This window comes from Equus quagga, chromosome 16 (assembly GCF_021613505.1).
Source record: "Equus quagga isolate Etosha38 chromosome 16, UCLA_HA_Equagga_1.0, whole genome shotgun sequence".
Classification (NCBI taxonomy): domain Eukaryota; kingdom Metazoa; phylum Chordata; class Mammalia; order Perissodactyla; family Equidae; genus Equus; species Equus quagga.
In genome coordinates, this window is record NC_060282.1 from 35917039 (window position 1) to 35938124 (window position 21086).

At 39.5% G+C, this 21086-nt stretch overlaps 1 protein-coding gene, 1 long non-coding RNA gene and 1 other non-coding gene across 6 annotated transcripts in view; 1 reads left to right on the top strand and 2 right to left on the bottom strand.

The window, feature by feature from the left end:
* Window positions 1–10908, bottom strand: part of LOC124228101 (uncharacterized) — a 40770-nt gene extending 29862 nt beyond the window's left edge. Inside the window, exon 1 of the long non-coding RNA XR_006885633.1 lies at window positions 10758–10908. This is a non-coding gene — a long non-coding RNA (uncharacterized LOC124228101). The remainder of the gene's footprint in view (window positions 1–10757) is intronic.
* A 344-nt stretch (window positions 10909–11252) lies between these two features.
* Window positions 11253–21086, top strand: part of RRM2B (ribonucleotide reductase regulatory TP53 inducible subunit M2B) — a 35283-nt gene continuing 25449 nt past the window's right edge. Inside the window, exons 1-2 of one of the 4 annotated variants that reach the window (XM_046641609.1) lie at window positions 11269–11405; window positions 18983–19041. Coding sequence is in view for 1 of the 4 variants with exons in the window: in XM_046641608.1 (XP_046497564.1) it covers window positions 11358–11405 (48 nt within the window). In the remaining 3 variants the exon portion in view is untranslated. Of the gene's footprint in view, window positions 11406–11448; window positions 11873–18982; window positions 19042–21086 lie in introns of those variants that run through there. The other 3 variants (XM_046641611.1, XM_046641610.1, XM_046641608.1) reach the window with 3 other exon arrangements.
* LOC124228311 (small nucleolar RNA SNORA25) lies at window positions 12371–12497 on the bottom strand. Its single transcript, XR_006885697.1, has one exon. It is a non-coding gene; the product is annotated as a small nucleolar RNA SNORA25 (small nucleolar RNA).

Genomic DNA, 21086 nt, shown 5'->3' on the forward strand with positions numbered 1-21086 from the left:
GGTTCTGGTTACATGTGTTTTGAGTATTATCAGTTAGCCCTAAGAAAGTAACTTTGTAAATAAAGTGCCTCAAGCTCTCAGGTAACACGCTACATTTAAAAATTCTGTTTGTGTAATGAAATCATAGGTATTGTTACAACCTATAGAAATGGAAGGCTTATGTGATGATCACTTTTAATGCATTCATTTAGTACCTTTAAATAATAAACACCTAAATTTGTGTTATGTTTCCTTAAGAATTCTGCCCACATAAAAACATCACAATAATCCTCTCAATTAACAAGAAATGGATTCGGGTGGGGAAGAGTGAGTGAAAATAAAGCAACCATAATAGCTGTCTCAAAAAAAAGGCAGCGAAGTCAAAGTACAACAATGAACGCCGAGGCTTTGATTCCTAGAGTGCTTGATCATCAGGTTCCTGCTTCACGATGGATTAGAAGTGGCAAATTAGGATCAAGGAAGCTAGCAAACATTCATAAAGTACAGTAGAGTGGAACTACTTAATGTAGAAACATTTGGTAGTACCAAGTCTCAAACTCTGAATACTGCAAACATTAATGTGTTTGCTACAAAAGGATGACATGCCAACAGCCCTACTCAATTCAAAAACAGCATCCAAAGCTAACTAACATTTACTTCAGCTCAAGATAATTATTCGTTTCACTAAAAACTGATCTCTATAAGCTGGAAGAAGGCAAAATAGCATGCATTTTACTTAAAAGGATATATCCAAAGTTGCTAAAGTTTAGGATGTGAAAAGAAATTCTGTAATCTGAAATACAGGGCTTTGAACAAAGTAAGCAGTCACATATGTGTTGAATGAAAGAAGTAATTTATTCCTTGAAGATGTCTAATAGATAAGGAACTACTGTATTATTTACAATAAATGAAGGAGTAAAGCACAACAGAAAAAAGCTCTGATCCTTGACTTGGATAAGTAATGTAAGTTTTCTTGATCATATGAACTTTATGGAATCATTCTAATGATTGTAAAACAGATTTATTCTCAATTTTTAAAGAAAATTTTAGCAGAACTATCTTGGAACACTAAATAAGGGAGGCAAAAACTTGCCAACATTATTTTAAGGTACAGCAGTTGAAACTTTGATATGAAGACATGAAAGAGGAGAACCATGATTTTCATGCAAGTTTTTGGTCATTCTGTGCTTTTCCCCCACTACTATGCCTTAGAACTCTGGAAGTTGATGAGAGTAACAAACGACTAGCAGCCCCGGCTGTCCCACAGCTATGACTTTACCTTTAAAGCTTCAGAGGCAATAGGCACAATTCCCACAACCCTTGGTCCGTGCATTACCTGCAACTGGTTTACCTGCTTATTGTCTAACCTCTCCAGTGACCCTCAAGAACAGAGACCATCAGAAACTCTATGCTTATTCACTTTTTTTTTTTTTAGATTTTATTTTTCCTTTTTCTCCCCAAAGCCCCCTGGTACATAGTTGTATGTTTTTAGTTGTGGCTCCTTCTAGTTGTGGGATGCCACCTTAGCAGGGCTTGATGAGTGGTGCCATGTCCGTGCCCAGGATCTGAACCTGTGAAACCCTGGGCCACCAAGGCGGAGCACGCAAACTTAATCACTCGGCCCCGGGGCCGGCCCCTTTATTCACTTCTTTTAAGCCTAGTGCTTAGAATGATGCCTGGCTTGAAAATCATTTATGAATAATAAATTATCTAGTTCCCAAGTCAGAAACATGGAATCATACTTAATTTCTTCTTCTTTACCCCCACATTCAAATAAACCATCAAGCCTCATAGTTATTAAACCATAACTCTTAAATTCATCAACTCTCTCCAGGTCCACTATCATTATCTAAGTTTAAATCACCATCATCTTGCCTACATTGCTTCAACAGCCTACTAACTGGTTGCTCTGTTGTTTTGCTACCCTTCAGTATGTAGAGATGAAGCAAGCTTCCTAACTTATTTCCTTTCTTCCTTCTTTCCTTCCTCCCTCCCTTCCTCCATTAATGTCATAAATTTGAATTTTATCATTGCTATAGTTTTGTTTCTATTTAATTTGTTTTTAATTTTTTAATTGTATAAAGCTCTAAGAATAAAGAGTTTATAACTGCTCTTATGTTTGTACATACTTAAGTAACTATATATAGTTTAAGTCAATACTGAAATGGCTGTGAGAATTTTTTTCTTTAAAAGAGTTCAAGATAGCATTCACGTTTGAGAAATGAGGATCTACTCACTGACTGGTACAAATAAGCCAGGAGTAGCTTGAAGTTACATATTTTCTGTACCATAGGCTAAACTGCCTTTATCACACAAATTTTATCACACAATTTCTGTGAGTGGAATGGAGGCTGTTCCAGTTACTATGGCTGTATAACAAGTTATTCCCAAACTTAGTGGCATAAAATAACTATGTATTTTGTGGACTCTCTGGGTTAGGAATTTGGATAGGACATAGCCATGACAGCTTGTTTCTGCTCTATGATATCTGGGGTTTCAAGCGGAAGACTTGATGGCTGGTAGCTGGAATCTTTTGATGGTTTGTTCATTCACACATCTAGAAGTTGATGCTACCTATTTGCTGAGTACCTCAGTTCCTTCCCATATAGGCTTCTCCATATCATTTCTCTTTGTGGGCTGGTTTTTGGCTTCCTATAGAATAGTATCTAAGTTCCAAGGGTAAACTTCCCAAGAGAGAGAGAATACCAGGCCAACGTCTATATGGTCCTTTATGAACTAGACTTGGAAGTCACGTATTCTATTCATTAAAAATAAGTCACTCCAATCGAACAGAATTGAGAGCCTAGAAATAAACCCAAGCATATATGGTCAACTAATATTTGACAAGGGAGCCAGGCATACTCAATGGAGAAAAGACAGTGTCTTCAATAAATGGCACTGGGAAAACTGGATATTTACTTGTAAAAGAATGAAACTAGAACCCTATCTTACACTATTCACAAAAATTAACTCAAAAAGGATTAAAATTTTAAATATAAGACCTGAAACCATAAAACTCCTAGAAGAAAACATAGGAAAAAAGCTCCCAGACATAGATCTCGGCAATGCTTTTTTGGATATGACACCTAAAGCACAAGCAACAAAATAAAAAATAAAACAAGTGGGGCTACATCAAACTAAAAAGCTTCTGCATAGTGAAAGAAATGATCAACAAGAGGAAAAGACATGGGGCCAGCCCAGGGGTGCAGTGGTTAAGTTTGCATGTTCCTCTTCAGCAGCTCAAGGTTTGCCAATTCGGATTCTGGGTGCAGACCTACACACCGCTTGTCAAACCATGCTGTGGCAGGCATCCCACATATAAAGTAGAGGAAGATGGGCTTGGATGTTAGCTCAGGGCCAGGCTTCCTCAGCAAGAAAGAAGAGGGTTGGTGGCAGATGTTAGCTCATGGCTAATCTTCCTCAAAAAAAAAAAAAAAAAAAAAATTTAGTTAAAAAAAAAGGAAAAGACAACCTATGGAATGGTAAAAAAATTTTGCAAACCATATATCTGATAAGGGGTTAATATCCAAAATATACACAAAACTCATACAACTCAATAGCAAAAAAGCAAATAATCCAATTTAAAAATGGGCAAAAGACCTGAATAGACATTTTCCGATGAAGATACAGGAATGACCAACAGGTATATGAAAAGATGCTCAGCATCATTAATCATTAAGGAAACGTAAACCAAAATGACAATGAGATCACCTCATGCTTGTTAAAATGGCTAGCATCAAAATGACAAGAGATAGCAAATGCTGGCAAGGATGTGGAGAAAAGGGAACTGTTGTGCACTGCTGATGGGATTGTAAATTAGTACAGCCACTATGGAAAACACTATGGAGGTTCCTCAAAAATTGAAAATAGAAATACCATATGATCCAGCAATTCGACTTTTGTGAATATATGTGACAGAAACAAAAACATTATATCGAAGCAATACTTGCACCCCTATGTTCAAAGCAGCATTATTTATGGTAGCCAATATACGGAAACAGCCTAAGTGTTCATCACCAGATGAATGGATAAAGAAGTTGTGGTGTATATATGTATATAATTCAACCATAAAAAAAGGGGGAATTCCTGCCATATGTGACAACACAGATAGACCTTGAAGGCATTACACTAAGTGAAATAAGTTAGACACAGAAAGACAAAGACTGTATGATCTCACTGATATGTGGAATCTAAAAAACAAAAACAAAGAAACTAAACTTTCAGGAAAAGAGATCAGATTTGTGGTTACCAGAGGCAGTGGGGTGGGGGAGAGGGAACTGGATGAAGGTGGTCAAAAGGTACAAACTTCCGGGGGCAGCCTGGTGGCACAGCAGGTAAATTCGCACGTTCTGCTTCTCGGTGGCCCGGGGTTCGCCGGTTCAGATCCCGGGTGTGCACACGGCACCGCTTGGCAAAAGCCATGGCGTAGCAGGCGTCCCATGTATAAAGTAGAGGAAGATGGGCATGGATGTTAGCTCAGGGCCAGTCTGCCTCAGCAAAAGGAGGAGGATTGGCAGTAGTTAGCTCAGTGCTAATTTTCCTCAAAAAAAAAAAAAGTATAAACTTCCAGTTATAAGACACATAAGTACCAGGGATGTAATAGACAACACGGTGACTATAATTAACACTGCTGTATGATGTATATAAAAGTTCTTAAGCAAGTAACTCCTGAGGGTTCTCATTACAAGGAAAAAATACTTTTTCTTTCTTTTCCTTTTTTATTGTATCTATATGAGATGATGACATTAGCTAAACTAAACTTGAAGTAATCATTTCATGACTTATGTAAGTCAAATCAATATGCTGTACAGCTTAAACTCACACAGTGCTGAATGTTTATTATATCTCAATAAAACTAGGGGAACAGTTTACATTCAAAGGGAGGTATCTTAGTCCATTATGGTTGCTATAACAAAATACAACAGACTGGGTGGCTTATAAGCAACAAACATTTATTTCTCAATTCTGGAGCCAGGAAATCTGAGATCAAGGTCCCAGTATGATTGAATAAGAGCCCTCTTCTGGGTCACAACTTCTCACTGTACCCTTATATGGCAGAAAGGGAGGGGAGCTCTCTGGAGCCTCTTTTCCAAGGGCACTAATCCATTAAAGTTTCCAATCAAAAGACACAGAGTGGCTGAATGGATAAAAAAAAAAGCAAGATGCGTTAAAAAAACAAGCTCCATCTATACGCTCCCTACAAGAGACTCACTTCAGATGTAAGGACACAGACAGACTGAAAGTGAAAGGATGGAAAAAGATATTCCAAGCAAACGGGAACCAAAAGAATGCTTTGGGGTAGCTACACTTATATCAGACAAAATAGACTTTAAAACAAAGACTGTAATAAGAGACAAAGAAGGGCATTACCTAATGATAAAAGGGGTCAATTCAACAGGAGGATGTAACATTTGTAAATATTTACGTACCCAACCTAAAACTATAAAACAAAGAATAACGGAACTAAAAGGAGAAATAGCAATACAATAATAGTAGGAGACTTTAATACACTGCTTACATCAATGGATAGCTCATCCAGTCAGAAAGATCAATAAGGAAACATCAGCCTTAAATGACATGTTAGACTGGATGGACTTAACAGATACATATAGAACATTCCATTCAAAATCAACAGAATACACATTCTTCTCAAGTGCACATGCGACATTCTCCAGGACAGATCATATGTTAGGCCACGAAACAAGTCTTAACTAATTTAAGAAGACTGAAATCATATCAAACATCTTTTCTGACCACAATGGAATGAAACTAGAAATCAATTACAAGTAGAAAACAGGAAAATTCACAAATATGCAGAGATTAAACAACATGCTACTGAAGAACCAATGAGTCAAAGAAGAAATCAAAACAATACCTTGAGACAAATGAAAATGGACATACAACATACCAAAACTTATGGGACGCAGCAAAAGCAGTTCTAAGAGAGATGTTCATAGTGATAAATGCCTACATCAAGAAACAAGAAAAATTTCGATAAACAATCTAACTTTACACCTCAAGGAACTAGAAAAAGAAGAGCAAATGAAGCCCAAAGTTAGTAGAAGGAAGGAAATAATAAAGATCAGAGTGGAAATAAATGAAATAGAGACTAAAAAGAAAATAGATTGATCAATAAATATAGATAAAGACTGATGAAACTAAGAGCTGGTCCTTAGAAAAGATAAACAAAATTGACAAACCTTTAGCTAGATTTACCAAGAAAAAGAGACAATTCAAGTAAAATCAGAAATGAAAGAGGAGGTATTACAACTGATAACCACAGAAATATAAAAGATCATAAGAGATTACTATGAACAATTATATGCCAACAAATTTGACAATCTAGAAGGACTGGATAAACTCCTAGAAACATAAAATCTATGAAGACTGAATCATGAAGAAATAGAAAATTTGAACAGACTGATGACTAATAAGGAGATTGAGTCAGTAATCAAAAACCTCCCTCAGAACAAAAGTCAGGACCAGATGGTCTCACTGGTAAATTCTACCAAACATTCAAAGAATTAATACCAATCCTTCTCAAACTTTTCCAAAAAACAGTCAAGGAGGGAACACTTCCAAACTCATGAGACCAGCATTACCCTGACACCAAAACCAAACAAGAACACCACAAGAAAAGAAAATTACAGGCCAATATCCCTGATGAACATAGACACAAAAATCCTGAACAAAATATTAGCAAACCAAATTCAACAAAACATTAAAAGGATCCTAGGGATGCAAGGATGGTTCAACATCTGCAAATCAATGTGTGATACACCACTTTGACAAAATCAACAATAAAAATCATATGATTATCTCAATAGATGCAGGAAAAGCATTTGACAAAATTCAACATCAATTTATGATAAAAACTCTCAACAAAGTGGGTATAGAGGGAATGTACCTCAACATAATAAAGGCTATATGATAAGCCCACAGCGAACATCATACTCAACAGTAAAAAACTGATAGCTTTTCCTCTAAGATCAGGAACAAGACAAGGATGCTCACTCTTGCCACTTTTACTCAACACAGTACTGGAAGTCCTAGTCAGGGTAATTAGGCAAGAAAAAAAATAAACGGCATCCAATTCAAAAGGAAGAAATAAAACTGTGACTATTTGCAGATGACATATTATATACAGAAAACCCTAAAGACTCCATCAAAAAACTGTTAGAACCAGGGCTGGCCCAGTGGCATAGTGGCTAAGTTCATGTGCTCTGATTCGGCAGCCCAGGGTTCACAGGTTCAGATCCTGGGCTTGGACTTACACACTGCTCATCAAGCCATGCTGTGGTGGCATCCCATATACAAATTAGAGGAAGATGGGCACTGATGTTACCTCAGGGCTAATCTTCCTCAGCAAAAAGAGGAAGACTGGCAATGGAAGTTAGCTCAGGGCCAATCTCTTCACCAAAAAAACCCACAAAAAACTGTTAGAACTAATAAACGAGTTCAGTAAAGTTGCAGGATATAAATTCAATATCAAAAATGTGTTAAGTTTCTATACACTAATAATGAACTATTGGAAAGAGAAATTAAGAAAACAGTCCCATTTACAATTGCATCAAAAAGAAAAAAACATCTAGGAATAAAATTAACTGAGGGGGTGAAAGACCCATACACTGAAAACTATAAGATGTTAATGAAAGACACTGAAGAAGACACAAACAAGTAGAAAGATATTCCATGTTTATGGATAAGAAGAATTAATATTGTTAAAATGTCCATACTACCCAAAGCAATCTACAGGTTCAATGCAATCTCTATCAAAATTCCAATGGCATTTTTCACAGAAACAGAACAAACAATCCTAAAATTTGTATGGAACCACAAAAGACCCCAAATACCCAAAGCAATCTTGAAAAAGCAGAACAAAGCTGTAGGTATCATATTGCCTGATATCAAACTATATTACAGGGGCCAGCCCAGTGGTGTAGCAGTTAAGTTTGCACGCTCTGCTTTGGTGGCCCTGGGTTTGCCAGTTTGGATCCTGATGAGGACCTAGCACCACTTATTAAGCCATGCTGTGGCAGGTGTCCCACATATAAAATAGAGGAAGAGGGGCACAAATGCTAGCTCAGGGCCACTTCCTCAGCAAAAAGAGGAAGACTGGTGGCAGATGTTGGCTCAGGCCTAATCTTCCTAAAAAAAAAAAGTTAAAAAGAACTATATTACAAAGCTATAGTAATAAAAACAATACGGTGCTGGCATAAAAACAGACACATAGATCAAGGAAACAGAATAGAGAACCCAGAAATAAACCCACACATAAATGGTCAATTAATTTACAAGAAAGGAGCCAAGAATATTCAACAGGGACAGGATAGTCTCTTCAATAAATGGTGTTGGGGAAACTGGACAGCCATATGCAAAAGAAAGAAACCAGGCCACTATCTTACACCATACACAAAAATCATCTCAAAATGGATTAAAGACTTGAACATAAGATCTGAAACGATAAAACTCCTAAAACAAAAGCTTCTTAACATCAGTCTTGGCAATGATTTTTTGGATCTGACACCAAAAGCAAAGGCAACAAAAGCAAAAATAAACAAGTGGGACCACATCAAACTAAAAAGCTTCTGCACAGCAAAAGAATCCATCAAGAAAATGAAAAGGCAACCTACTGAATGGTAGAAAATACTTGCAAATCATATACCCAATAAGGGGTTGATATCCAAGATATATAAAGAACACATACAACTCAATAGCAGAAAAAACAAACAATCCCATATAAGGGCACTAATCCCTTTCAAGAAGGCTCCACTTTCATGACCTCATCAACTCCCAAAGGTCCTACCTCCTATTACCATCACCTTGGGCATTAGCTTTTCAACATATTAATTTTGGGGGACACAAACATTCAGATCATAGCAGAGGGGGAATTAGACTCCACCTTTTGAAGAGAGGAGCATCAAGGTTCTGGAACAGCATGTGGGACCAGAAATATAATTGTGGCTGTTTTTTGAAAACATAATACACCACAGAGGCTATATGAAGTTGTGGAATCCTCTCACACCCACAGATCTTTCAGTTACACCTTTAATTTTTTACATTTGCTCTCCCTTTTAACTTTAAACATCTTGAGGGAAAGTAATACATATGGCCTACTATGCAGCATGTACTGTTATAAGCACTGTAATGTGTTTTTGCTATATTATTTAAGATTATTCAATTCTGCTATAAAAACTGAAAGAAACTAAGTAGGAGAATAATCTTAATAGTATCTTAATAATCTTTATAGTACGGTACTTCCACTCCCTCCCCTCCCCACACTCTATCTTAAATATGTTAGCTACCTCTTCTATTTCACCTTGATGTATGTTTTAATTTAATAAACTGTGTGATTCAAGCTAATCAGTTTGATCTGAGCCTTTCCGTTCCATGATCTCCAGGAAGGCGTGATGAGTAGTGTACCTAGAAGCTAATGGTGTAATTTCCCACCCCAATAAGTGTTTTACAAGTAATATATTATTAAATCCACACGACAATCTTATAAGGAAGGAATTATTATTATTCTTATCCTGCAGATGAGGAAACTGAGTCTCAGAGAGGCTACATAACTTGTCCAAGATAGCACAACTAATAAACGGGAGCTAGAATTAATGCCCATGATGATATGGCTCCAGGATCCATGTTCTTTTTCATTATGCTTATTCATTTCTGTATTTTCAATACTAAATATGATGCCTGACATATAGTAGACAGGTTGTTCAATGACTTTACTTAAATAATAGAATCCTTGCTCTTCGTTTATTTCCCATGTGGCCTATGATAAATTATCTAGCTTCTTTAAGATGGTTTCCTTATAGAATTTATTTAATTTTAGTTGATATATGCAAAACATTTTACTCAGCACTTGACCACCAGTAGTTGCCTAAGAAAGGATACCTCTCATCCCCCACTCTAGGGCAGGTTTTAGAAAGAAGTTTTGTGTTTTTTAAAAAGATTGTTCTTTTCAAAAGCTTAATTTTCTATTCTACTTCACACAGCTAGCCACAAAACAGGTGCATGTTTGTCCAAGGCTTCCCTCAATATTTCAGCTTCAAGCTACTTAAACAAATCTCTCTTTCATCTCACTTTTATTTGTTAGACCAAACTATTTTTTCTTTGTGTCGGAGTTATCTTTAGATAGTTCCCCTGAGAGATGGGTATTAGTAATTCAACCAAATTTTTGTGACCATCAGTAGCCCCTGCCTACTGCCATTACCTGGGAGTGCTTCCTCTTTCCCCTACTATAACTGAGGACCTTGAAAAGCACATTGAGCGGGAGACTGTGGATCATGTTAGTCATTTACCCTAAGACCGAGTTTCTCATCTCTAAGAGGCGGGACACTGCCGTCCACCTCACAGAGCTGTCCTCAAGATTTAATGACTCCATTCACAGAGGGTGCTGAGTACAGGGCGCCTGACCTTTGTCAGCTCCATAAACACTCGTCAGAGCTCAGCGGCTTGAAACAATTTCCCAGAACTTTCAAAACAGCTTCCTCAATGTAGTCATTTTCCCTCTCCTCACTCTCGAGCCCCACCTACCCCCTTCACACGCACACTCGGCCCTCAACCACTTCTCTGCGGTTGCTTAAACACAAAACAAGGCGGCCTCTTCTCATTAATTATTTTTAACGGTGCGGCTTTGTTTTTCACCAATAGTGTGGCTTTTCGCCACCACCACTTCACACTTGAATAGCGCTCTCTCCTTCTTCTGTCATCCTGTGTGTGGGCCCACCGCCACCTGGCAGTCTCTGAGGACAGGCCGAGTTCGCACGACATACCGTGTTCCGAGGCACGGCGCGAGCTAGCGGGGGAACGCCGACCCGGGCCGGTGACCGGGCATGTCCAGGCACCTCCCGTACCACGTGAGCACCGCCCGGCGCGGGCGAGGCGGCCGGAGCCTAGCCGCTCAGACCGCGGGCTCCCGGGGAGGTCCTCAGAAGGCAAGCGGGAGGCGGAGTCGACGGAGTGGGGCGGTGCCTGCTGGAGTGGGCGGGGCCCTGAGGCTGGGGAGGCGGGGCCGGCAGGCGCCTGGAGAGTCCCTCACTGGGCAGGAGGGAGGCGGGGCCGGCGCAGTGGCGTGGTCTGGGGTTGTCCGAGGCCGAGAGAGTTCCTCAGGCCGCAGGCGGGCCCTGTCAGGGCCCGGGCAGTGGAGTGGGGCGAGGCCGGCCGGAGTAGGCGGGGCCCTGAGAGGGGAGGCGGGGCCAGGCTAGGGCCGGCGCAATGGAGCGGGGCGGGGCCGGCCGGAGTAGGAGGGGTCTCCGCAGCTGGGGGCGGGGCGGACTCAGCGGACCCTTGGACCGCCTGAGTCTGGTCCTAGTTGGAAGTGGCCGGCGGCCCTCGGTTCCCTCAGCTCCTGTATCTCTGGCGGAGTCTGCGCGATGGGCGACCCGGAAAGGCCGGAAGCGGCCAGGCCCGAGCAGGATGAGGTAAACGTTACTGCCGCTTCCTCTCCCGCTCCGTAGTCGCGCCTGGCCTCTAGGTTGCGAGTTGCGGAGACGGCTTGCAGGGTGCCCGACCGCTGTAGGAAATTTTACTCTTTGCTGTCGGAAACCCGGTGCAGGCCTGGCTCCGAGCCCGCGCCGCAGCCTGGTTTCGTCTTTGCTAGCCCGGGAGGCTGTCCCCGGGAAGGGTGAGGAGGGGGCCGGGTTTCTGCGCCACGGCTCTGGGGCCAGTCAAGGGCGGCGCTCTGAGGCTACGGGCCCGGGTGCGGCGCACCGCCTCTTTTACTCTCCTGCCTTCCTTCCCTGTTCTGTAGCCCTTGGCCGGGGAAACTGAGGCAAGGGACGAGGACTGGTGCATCTCCTGGAGAAACGCATGCCATTCCTGGGATGGTTAAAAGGAGTTGGAGGACGCCTGTGGAAATTGACACAGGTGGATGGGGTGGAAGTGACAGGTAGAAGGGCGACGGGTAATTCTCGTAACAATGAAAATAATCAGATTAGGAGGTCAGTTTTGCTCAGACCGGGCTACTTAACTAGCTGTGAATCTTTGAGGGATCACTTTCTTTATACAGTGCAAGTGATACTTCTCTCACTGAGGGTTAAGTTAAATGCTTTATGCAAAGTGCCACGGAAGTTGTGGGTGCTTTATAAACCTAAATTAACATGTTCATCCTCTCTGCTTCTGTATTAATAGAAGTATATAATAACAGTAAACAAACTGGGATTTATTAGACCATAAGGTAGTTGAAATTGTTGCTCTATAAGTTTCATATCCTGTTATTTTGCAAATACTGCTAAATAGTTTGTATTGCTGTGTGTGGTAGCTTTGATTTAATAGTTTCAGCTCACGGAGACTCATGCTTAGCCCTACATTTCTTTCTTGTTTTTCAAACTTGAGAGACGTTTTATTTACTTTCCCACATCACCCGTCATAGATATAAATGGCTAAATCTTGTATCTCCTCAGGAAAACATAGCACTGCTGAATGACTGTTACATCCTATGGAAAATTTCATTGTTTGGTCACAGTATTAAGAGCTTCTGGTTTTGGTCCCACAAGTCCTTTTTGAAACCACCTGTCCCTACATTTCTTTAGAAAGTTGTAGGTTCCAAATTTGGGATTTTATTTTATTTAGTTTTGATTTTGGAAACATTTGGTAACTAGTTAACAAATTGTAAACATCTCTCAAACTTTTTCTTCCCCTTCTGAAATACATCTACTACCAATTTCCCAGCTCAAATGGGACAATTCACATTTTTCTGTTTGTGCTAATGGCATCAGCAGTCATTCAGACTTAAGACCTGGAAGGTAATTTTTATTTATTATTTCTATCTCAATGATACAGACCCACAAAGATAGAGGCAGAACTTTATATCTAGAATGAATTTTAGTGAGCATCTCTTCCAAGTTTTTGACTTGAGATGCAAGGATGCCTTAAGTACTTTGTTTCTCTAGATGTGATGGTGCAGCATGGGCCACGTACATCAGAATCACCTCGAGTACTTTGTGAAAAATATAAATTATTGGGCCTACACCCAAGACATAGTGAATCAAAATCTCTTGGGATGGGTCTGGGAGCTGCATTTTTAATAAGCACGTCTGGTGATCCACGTACATGTATTTTAAGAACACTGTCTTAAATTGTTTATAGATGGGCTTGAAGGGGATTTATGAATCTCCTGAAGTTCATAGATTGTCTATGTGCAGATGTGAATCTCCTGAGAAAGGAATCCGTAGCTTTCATCAGTTTCTCAAGGTTAACTGTCATTAATCTAATTGCTAGTCCCTATTTTCAAGGTGAGAAGGTTTAGGCCGGAAAAGGTTAAATGACATGTCCAGGACCACACAACTTAGTAGTAGAGCTAGGTTTAGAAGTTCTTGCTCCTGGGCTAGCATTTCCGTCTGTTTTGTCAGATGTGGTAGGAATAGAAGAATGAAAATGAAAATGATACCTCCAAATAGTGTATGACTATGACAGCATCCAAATATGCTACTTCACTTGAGGAGTAGAAGAGAGGTGAAGGCAAACGCATGAAAGTGGTAGAAGTGGGAGTGGATGGAAGGGACAGGCCTTGTAGAATGCCAGCCTAGGTCAGGCATGGGCAGTACTAACTGGAGAATTGACCTAGATGGGTCAAGGCACCTATTGTCCAGGCATGTCCAGACCCCTCTTGGGACCAGGTGACCAGAAACTGAGGCAGGCAGAAACTGGAGGCGCCATTCTGGAAGAGACAGCAGAATGTTGCCAAGGAATGCCTATGTGAAACTATATTTCAGTTTCTCATCACTTCACACTTGTGCAGCTACAACAAATTAGTTGTCTGTCTACCTCCAGTCTTTCCTACCATCCAGTCCTGTTTACCACCGCCAGATTAATCCCTCATTAAACCAATGCCTCCATGTCACTCCCCCCAAAAAAAAATTCCCCAGAGGGTCTCAAGTCCCACCAAAAATGCCCAACTCTTCAGACCAGCAAAACCCTGTTTAAGCAGCTTTTTTGTGCTGCCACATCTTAATTTGGGTTGTCAATTCAACCTCTGAAATTGACACCAAAGTTGCTACCAAAATCTAGGGTTTTTTTCTTTTCTAATTCATCCTACACAGGGATATCCAATTAATCTTTCTGATGCCACCCCTATTCCTGTTAATTCCTATTCAGAAACTCCATGACCATCCATAGGAATGATTTTCAGACTTGCCCTGCAATGAATGCCAGCATCTGGGGGTTGGGCACAAGTGGGGAGAGTTGGAGTATGAGCCTTCCAGCCCCCCAGATGTTTGAAAATCCTTGGCCCACAAAATTCCTAACCTCTTAATCTGATTGATATTCATAGTGTGGCTTCTTTATGGAATTCCTCTCTGCCTCATATGTTGACCCTTTGCTTTAGCCAAATGGGATCATTTCTGCCTTTGCTTTACATGCATTTCAGTCAGTTTTAATCTCACCTGGCTCCTCTTCTTTCATCTGCCTTTTCAATATCGGTGTCTCTAGGCTACATCCTCAGTTGTGCTGCTGCTCTGTGTCTTCTTCCTGGATAATCACGTCCAGCCCCTTGGCAACTACTCGTGGGATCTCCACCACATAAGGGAAGGAGTGGAGATAGTGCCTCTGCCTGCTGGATATCTTGAAGCTGAACCCATTATCTTTTTTATTGATCAGATTGACTTTTTATTTTTTATTTATTTATTTTTAAATCAGAGTAGCTTTATTGAGTCCTGTGGAGGAATATGTGTATTCTTTTCTTTTTTTTTGAGGAAGATTAGCCCTGAGCTAACATCTGCCACCAAGCCTCCTCTTTTTGCTGAGGAAGATCAGCCCTGAGCTAACATCCATGCCCATCTTCCTCTACTTTATATGTGGGATGCCTATCACAGCATGGCTTGATAAGCAGTGTGTAGGTCCTCGCCTGGGATCCAACTGGTGAACCCAGGCCGCAGAAGTGGTTCACGTGAACTTAGCCGCTGCACCACCAGCCGGCCCCTAAATTGACTTTTTTTTTTAAATATTTTTAAATTTTTTTTTCTTTTTCTGCCAAAGCCACCTGGTACGTAGTTGTGTATTTTTAGCTTTCGGTCCTTCTAGTTGTGGCATGTGGGATGCCACCTCAGTGTGGCCTGATGAGTAGTGCCATGTCCATGCCCAGGATCCGAACCAGTGAAACCCTGGGCCACCAAAGCGGAGCGTGTGAACTTAACCACTTGGCCACGGGGCCGGCCCCCCAGATTGACTTTTTAAAGATTTTTGTGTTTGTAACTTTTTGTTGTTGTGGCTTGGGTTGGTGGAAGGAATTAATTCAAATTAAGCCTTTTTTAAACATCTAATGTGAGAAGCAAGAGTTTTTGTATAATTTATTTAGTTATTCTCCAGGTGTGGAACACTTTGTGTGTGTCTCATTTCTTGTTATCATCCAGTTGCTGGAGCTGGAACCCTCAAGGGTGTCTTCAACTCTTCCTAATCATGTTGTCCCAAATCCAATTTTTTAGCAAGAATTGTTAGTTCTACTTCTGAGTATTTCTTAAATCAGTCTTCTTTTGTGTTTCTACTGCTGATATCCTAGTTCAGGCAAGAGATGGGTAGTGCAATGATCTTTTAATTGTTCTCTCCACCTCCAATTTCCCTTCTAAGCTAGGCACATTTCTACAAAAGCGATCTTAAAACACAGATCTGATTTTGTTTTTCACCTGATTAAGAACTTTCAGTAGCTCCTAATAGTCTGCATGATAGAGGCCAGATGCCAAAGTGGTGTGTATCAAAGCAGAACACTTTGACCTGCTCCAAAATTTAAAAAGAATCAACATCTTAATATCCATTTAATAGGCAAAATAGGCATACCCACCTTAACCTCAGATAAAGCTTAGAGATGGAGTGTGTATTTTAAAAGCTGAAAGTTAAATTTTTGTTTGTTGTATTTCATTTCATCAAAATGATGACACTGAGGTTAAAAAAAAGTCAAAACTGTTGTATCAAAATGGCTATAGGAAAATAGCTGTAGGAAAATTCATATATGTTTACATTCAAGGCTCTCACATGGCTTTAACACCTGAGCCTATTTTCTAAACAAAATGTTAAGTGCAATACTAATTGATAGAATCTGCTTTTGTCTATTTTGTTAGGATTTTTAAGTTAATATATATAACATTACTTATAAAATCATGTTCACCATCAATAGTCTAGTTTTTAACCTTTACCTCTTTTGCCCTCTCTCCACCCGCTTCTCCTCTGGTAACCACTAATCTGTTTCCTTATGTATGTGTTTGTTTATCGTCCACATATGAGTGAAATCATACAGTAATTGCTTTTTTCTGTCTGACTTATTTCAGTTAGCATAATACCCTCAGGGTCCATCCATGTTTTGAATGGCACGGTTTGTCTTTTTTTATGGCTGAGTGGTATTCCTTTGTATATAGATACATCTTCTTTATCCGTTTATCCGTTGATGGGCACTTGGGTTGCTTCTAAGTCTTGGCTATTGTGAATAATGCTGCAATGAACATAGGGGTGCAGACATCTTTTTGAATTAGTGTTTTCATGTTCTTTGGATAAATACTCAGAAATGGAATAGCTGGATCATATGGTATTTCTATTTTTAATTTTTTGAGAAATCTCCATACTGTTTTCCGTAGTGGCTGCACCAGTTTGCATTTCCACCAGCAGTGTATGAGCGTTCTTTTTTCTCTACATCCTCTCAAAGACTTGTTATTTCTTGTCTTTTTGATAAGAGCCATTCTGATGGGTGTGAGGTGATATGTCATTGTGGTTTTGATTTGCATTTCCCTGCTAATTAGTGATGTTGAACATCTTTTCATGTGCATGTTGGCCATCTGTATGTCTTCTTTGGAAAAATATCTGTTCATATTCTCTGCCCATTTTTGATTAGGTTGTTTGTTTTTTTGTTGTTGAGTTGTATGAGTTCTTTATGTATTTTGAAAATTAGCCCCTTGTCAGATATATGATTTGCAAATATTTTCTCCAAGTTGGTGAGTTGTCTTTTCATTTTGTTTATTTATATGTTTTAAGTTAAATCAAATAGATTGACTATATCATTTTTTCTTAAAATTCCTTACTTTAACAAATTTTCAACTACCGGTTTGGGTCACTTTGAATAAGGGAGTCTCTACTGTATTTTTGTTACTATTAGTATTATTCTTTTTTCTTTTTCGTTTGGTTTTGAAAAAAAATCTTGGTTTGCTCATGAAAAATAGATATCAATAGTTACAGGGTTTTTGTTATTGTTGTTGTTTTTTAACTGCCTATCTTAAAATGATATTCTTCAGTTAAGCAGAGATAGCTAGAGAAACTTTCATCCGAGGTCATCCAAAACGAAACAAAAAAAAGACAACAACCTGGAAACACAAGTTCATGCATAGTAGTTTCCTTTCTGCACAGTATAAAATATTTCTCTCTCTTATTTTTGTTACTATTTTAAAAGGTTCAAAACACATTTAAAAGTGAAATTTTAATCTAACGTTTATGACATCAGAGGGGCCCCAGAGTTCTTCAGAGCATTTTTGGAAAAGTCATTGGGAAGTGTTTTCTGCCCTCTTTATAGTTTCATCTCCTTCTGTTGTCCCCCACATACCATGAAGTCCAGACTTAGAAAGTTACTTCTAGTTCTTTAAAAATGTCACATACCATCATGCCTTTTTTCACCTTGTTTTCTCTTCTAAAATTGGATTCTTAGCCCAGGTCCACAGAGTATACCCTGGAGAACCTAGAGCTTTGGAATGTATGACTCTCGTGACATTGTATTAAAATGCGTGTGGATTTTTCTAAGCATTATGAAAATAAGCAATATCATCTCTAGGGGCTGGCCCCATGGCTGAGTGGTTAAGTTTGCACGCTCTGCTGCAGGCAGCCCACTGTTTCGTTGGTTCGAATCCTGGGCGCGGACATGGCACTGCTCATCAAACCACGCTGAGGCAGCGTCCCGCATGCCACAACTAGAAGGATCCACAACGAAGAATATACAACTATGTACCGGGGGGTTTTGGGGAGAAAAAGGAAAAAAAAATGTAATTAAAAAAATATATATCATCTCTAGCCCAGCTCAAAGGTTTATGTTGGTTACCCCCTCTCTTCACATTGTAAAATCTTTCTTTTTTTAAAGATTTTATTTTTCCTTTTTCTCCCCAAAGCCCCTTGGTACATAGTTGTATATATTTTTTTTAGTTGTGAGTCCCTCTGGTTGTGCCATGTGGGACGCCGCCTCAGCATGGCCTGATGAGCGGTGCCATGTCTGCGTCCAGGATCTGAACCGGCGAAACCCTGGGCCGCCAAAGTGGAGTGCACAAACTTAACCACTCGGCCACGGGGCCGGCCCCCAATTCTTCTCTTAATAATCCACATATTATCAGGATGGAACAGGAAGAATGTATGTACAAATGTGACTTTCAGTCTAACTTAAAGGTACTAGCCTTCAGCAGTTTTCATAGATCCTGCCATTGATCAATTATTTATCAGCATTTAAAAACCCCATTCAGGGCCAGGATGATTGGTGCCAAAGGATTACTGCTCATGATGTCCTTTCCAACTTCCAATATGGCCCACATAGCAAATATAGTGAAGGTAGAGAATTTCAGCTCTGAATAATACCGGTACCCCAGTGACAAAATATATAACAAAAGAAAAATGAAGATTTGTATCAAAATTTTGCATGGTGGTGATAAAAGCACAGTCAGGAAGAACAATGTGGGCCAAGACAAGTTTGAAATAACTATTGACTGCAGACCTCTGCCTTTTAAATTGGGCTTTAAATTTCAATATCTCACTTTTTAAGCCTTTCCAGAAGTTCTCTAGTTATTTCATGAATGAAGGTTCCTAGAGGGCAGTTGTAGAAGGTATTGACTAATCAAATTACTATGACAGTTCTTTTATCAGTTCTTTGAATATAGGAACAACCTTTAAAAGGCCAACCAGAAACATCCCAACCAGTCAATAATAACAATAATAATTTAAAAAGCACTTGAGAGTGTGCAAAGTACTTTTGTTGATATTAGCTCCTCTGATCTTTATAACATTCCTTTGAAATAAGTATGGCAAGTATTATTGTCTTTATTTACAGATGATGATATGCAGATCAAATGACATGCCTGAAAACATGAATAATACTCTGCACTTATTGTAAGTGAACGCAATTTTGTACTATAATGAACAGTCTGGAATAAAATATGGTCATTTGATTCATGTCAAGTTCTGCTGTAGGGGTGGCAATTTCCAAAAAGCTGATTTTCAATCTTAATTTTCCTGTCTCATCATTCACCTGTGAAACACATCCCCATCAACAACATGCTTCCTGACCTCACTGCATATTATGATTTTAACCTGGTGAAGGGGAAGGCTAATGCATTTTGAGAAAGTGTTACCAGTTCTTTTGAAACTTATACCAGTTAAAAATCACTGCTTTAAACCTTAGCATTTTGACTGTTTTTCACCAGCTTCAAATTACCTTGGTTCTTTCAACTTTATTTACAAAGAAATTGCTTTTATTTTTCTTGCTTTTTCCTAAAATCAAATTTGGTGGTTTCCTCCCCCAGTCATTTCACTGGTTACATCACTACCATTTGTTAAACTGACTTTACTTAGCAGGAAATAGTAGTGTATACTCCTTTTAGCCTTAGTTCATCTCACTGTTTCAAATTCTGGATTTTAGATGTAGGCTAGCCCCACTCTAGCTGCTATCCATACATACAGAGCTGTACCTTAAGGCAAGACTTTAAGTTCAGACATATATATCTCAGTTCTGGTCTTATTTCTGCCACTTACTAGTAATGGGATCCTGGGTATGTTATTTACATCCTTCAAGACTTAGTTTCCCCATCTGTAAAATGAGAATATTGCTGTGTGACTGAGTTGTACAGATTAAGCAGAATAATGTGTATAAAGCATCTATGTAGTGCCGGCTCAGAACAGCCTTGATGCCAGACTCAGATGACCTGCTCTTATGTATACCTCCTGTTCTAGAGCCTGGAACTGCGGTGTCTCAGTATCTTATGCCACTTTTGAGGTTGTAAGCCTTCAATGGCAACACAAATAAACAAAAAACTTAACAACTTTCATTTTAGAAATTTGCTCAAATATTTGTGGAAGAATGTCGACTAAGTGCCAGGTACTATCGTAGGCTCTAGGGATTCCGCAAGAGTAAAGTTGCTTTCTACTCTCAAAAAGCATAGTCAAGAGGAGACTGTAGGCAAATAACAGGAAATTAAGTGGCAGTGAGCTATGTGCTATGTTAGGGACCTAATCCAGGCCTGTGTGTGTTGGGGGGAGACGTGGGGGCACCCAGAGAAGCCTTGATCTGAATGGTTATCAGATTATTTCACGGATGTATTGTGGTCTTATGTTAAATTTAAAAACTTTAAAGTTATCCAGTAATCTGAGCACAGGATAAAGAGAAATTAGCAGCCTATTCACTTACTTAGCTAATGTTTATTGACATTGTGCTTGACACAGTATTCTGGGAACACCACAATAAATAAAAACTAGTCTCTACTCTTGCGGGCTCAGGTGCTCTATCTGGGGAGGCTCACACTTTTAAATAAGTAGTTATGAAATAAGACGGTCTGTTCTGTAGTGGCAGTATGTGTGAAGCATGCAAGCTCCGCCTGTATTTGTATAGCCTCATGCTTTGATTTGAGGTCTTTCTTTTATCTTGCCTTAGTCTCATTTGCGTTAACACACGTGCTTCAGAGAGGTATGAGGATTGGTGGAGGCAGTGGTGTGGATGAAGGAACCTGATGGATGGGCGTGGCGCAGGAGAGAGAGAGTTTGAGTTAGGAGTCTAGAATTTAAATGTATCCCAAAATCTTGATTTATACCCTTTTAGCCTATTTGTGTATACTTTGTATATACTCTGTCTCATATGTGCACCACTCTTCTGATACTTTTGCTATTTAAAGAAAATGTATGTGGCATTGTCCCCTGTTAGAGTTTCATCGTGTTTCCAAGCAGATTATATATAGGTCTGTGTTTCTCACTTTATTCCACAAAGTTTTGAGACATCACAGTGAGACCTTATGCAGTAATGTTAACTTGTCAAAAGCAAAAACAAATTGGTAGGTGGAAAGGTTCATATAAACAAAGGCTGTTAAGTTGTTGGTAAGGAGTTTTCAGATAAATGTTATAATATTTCAGTTAATATTAGAAAAGAAAATATTAAAATAAAAAAG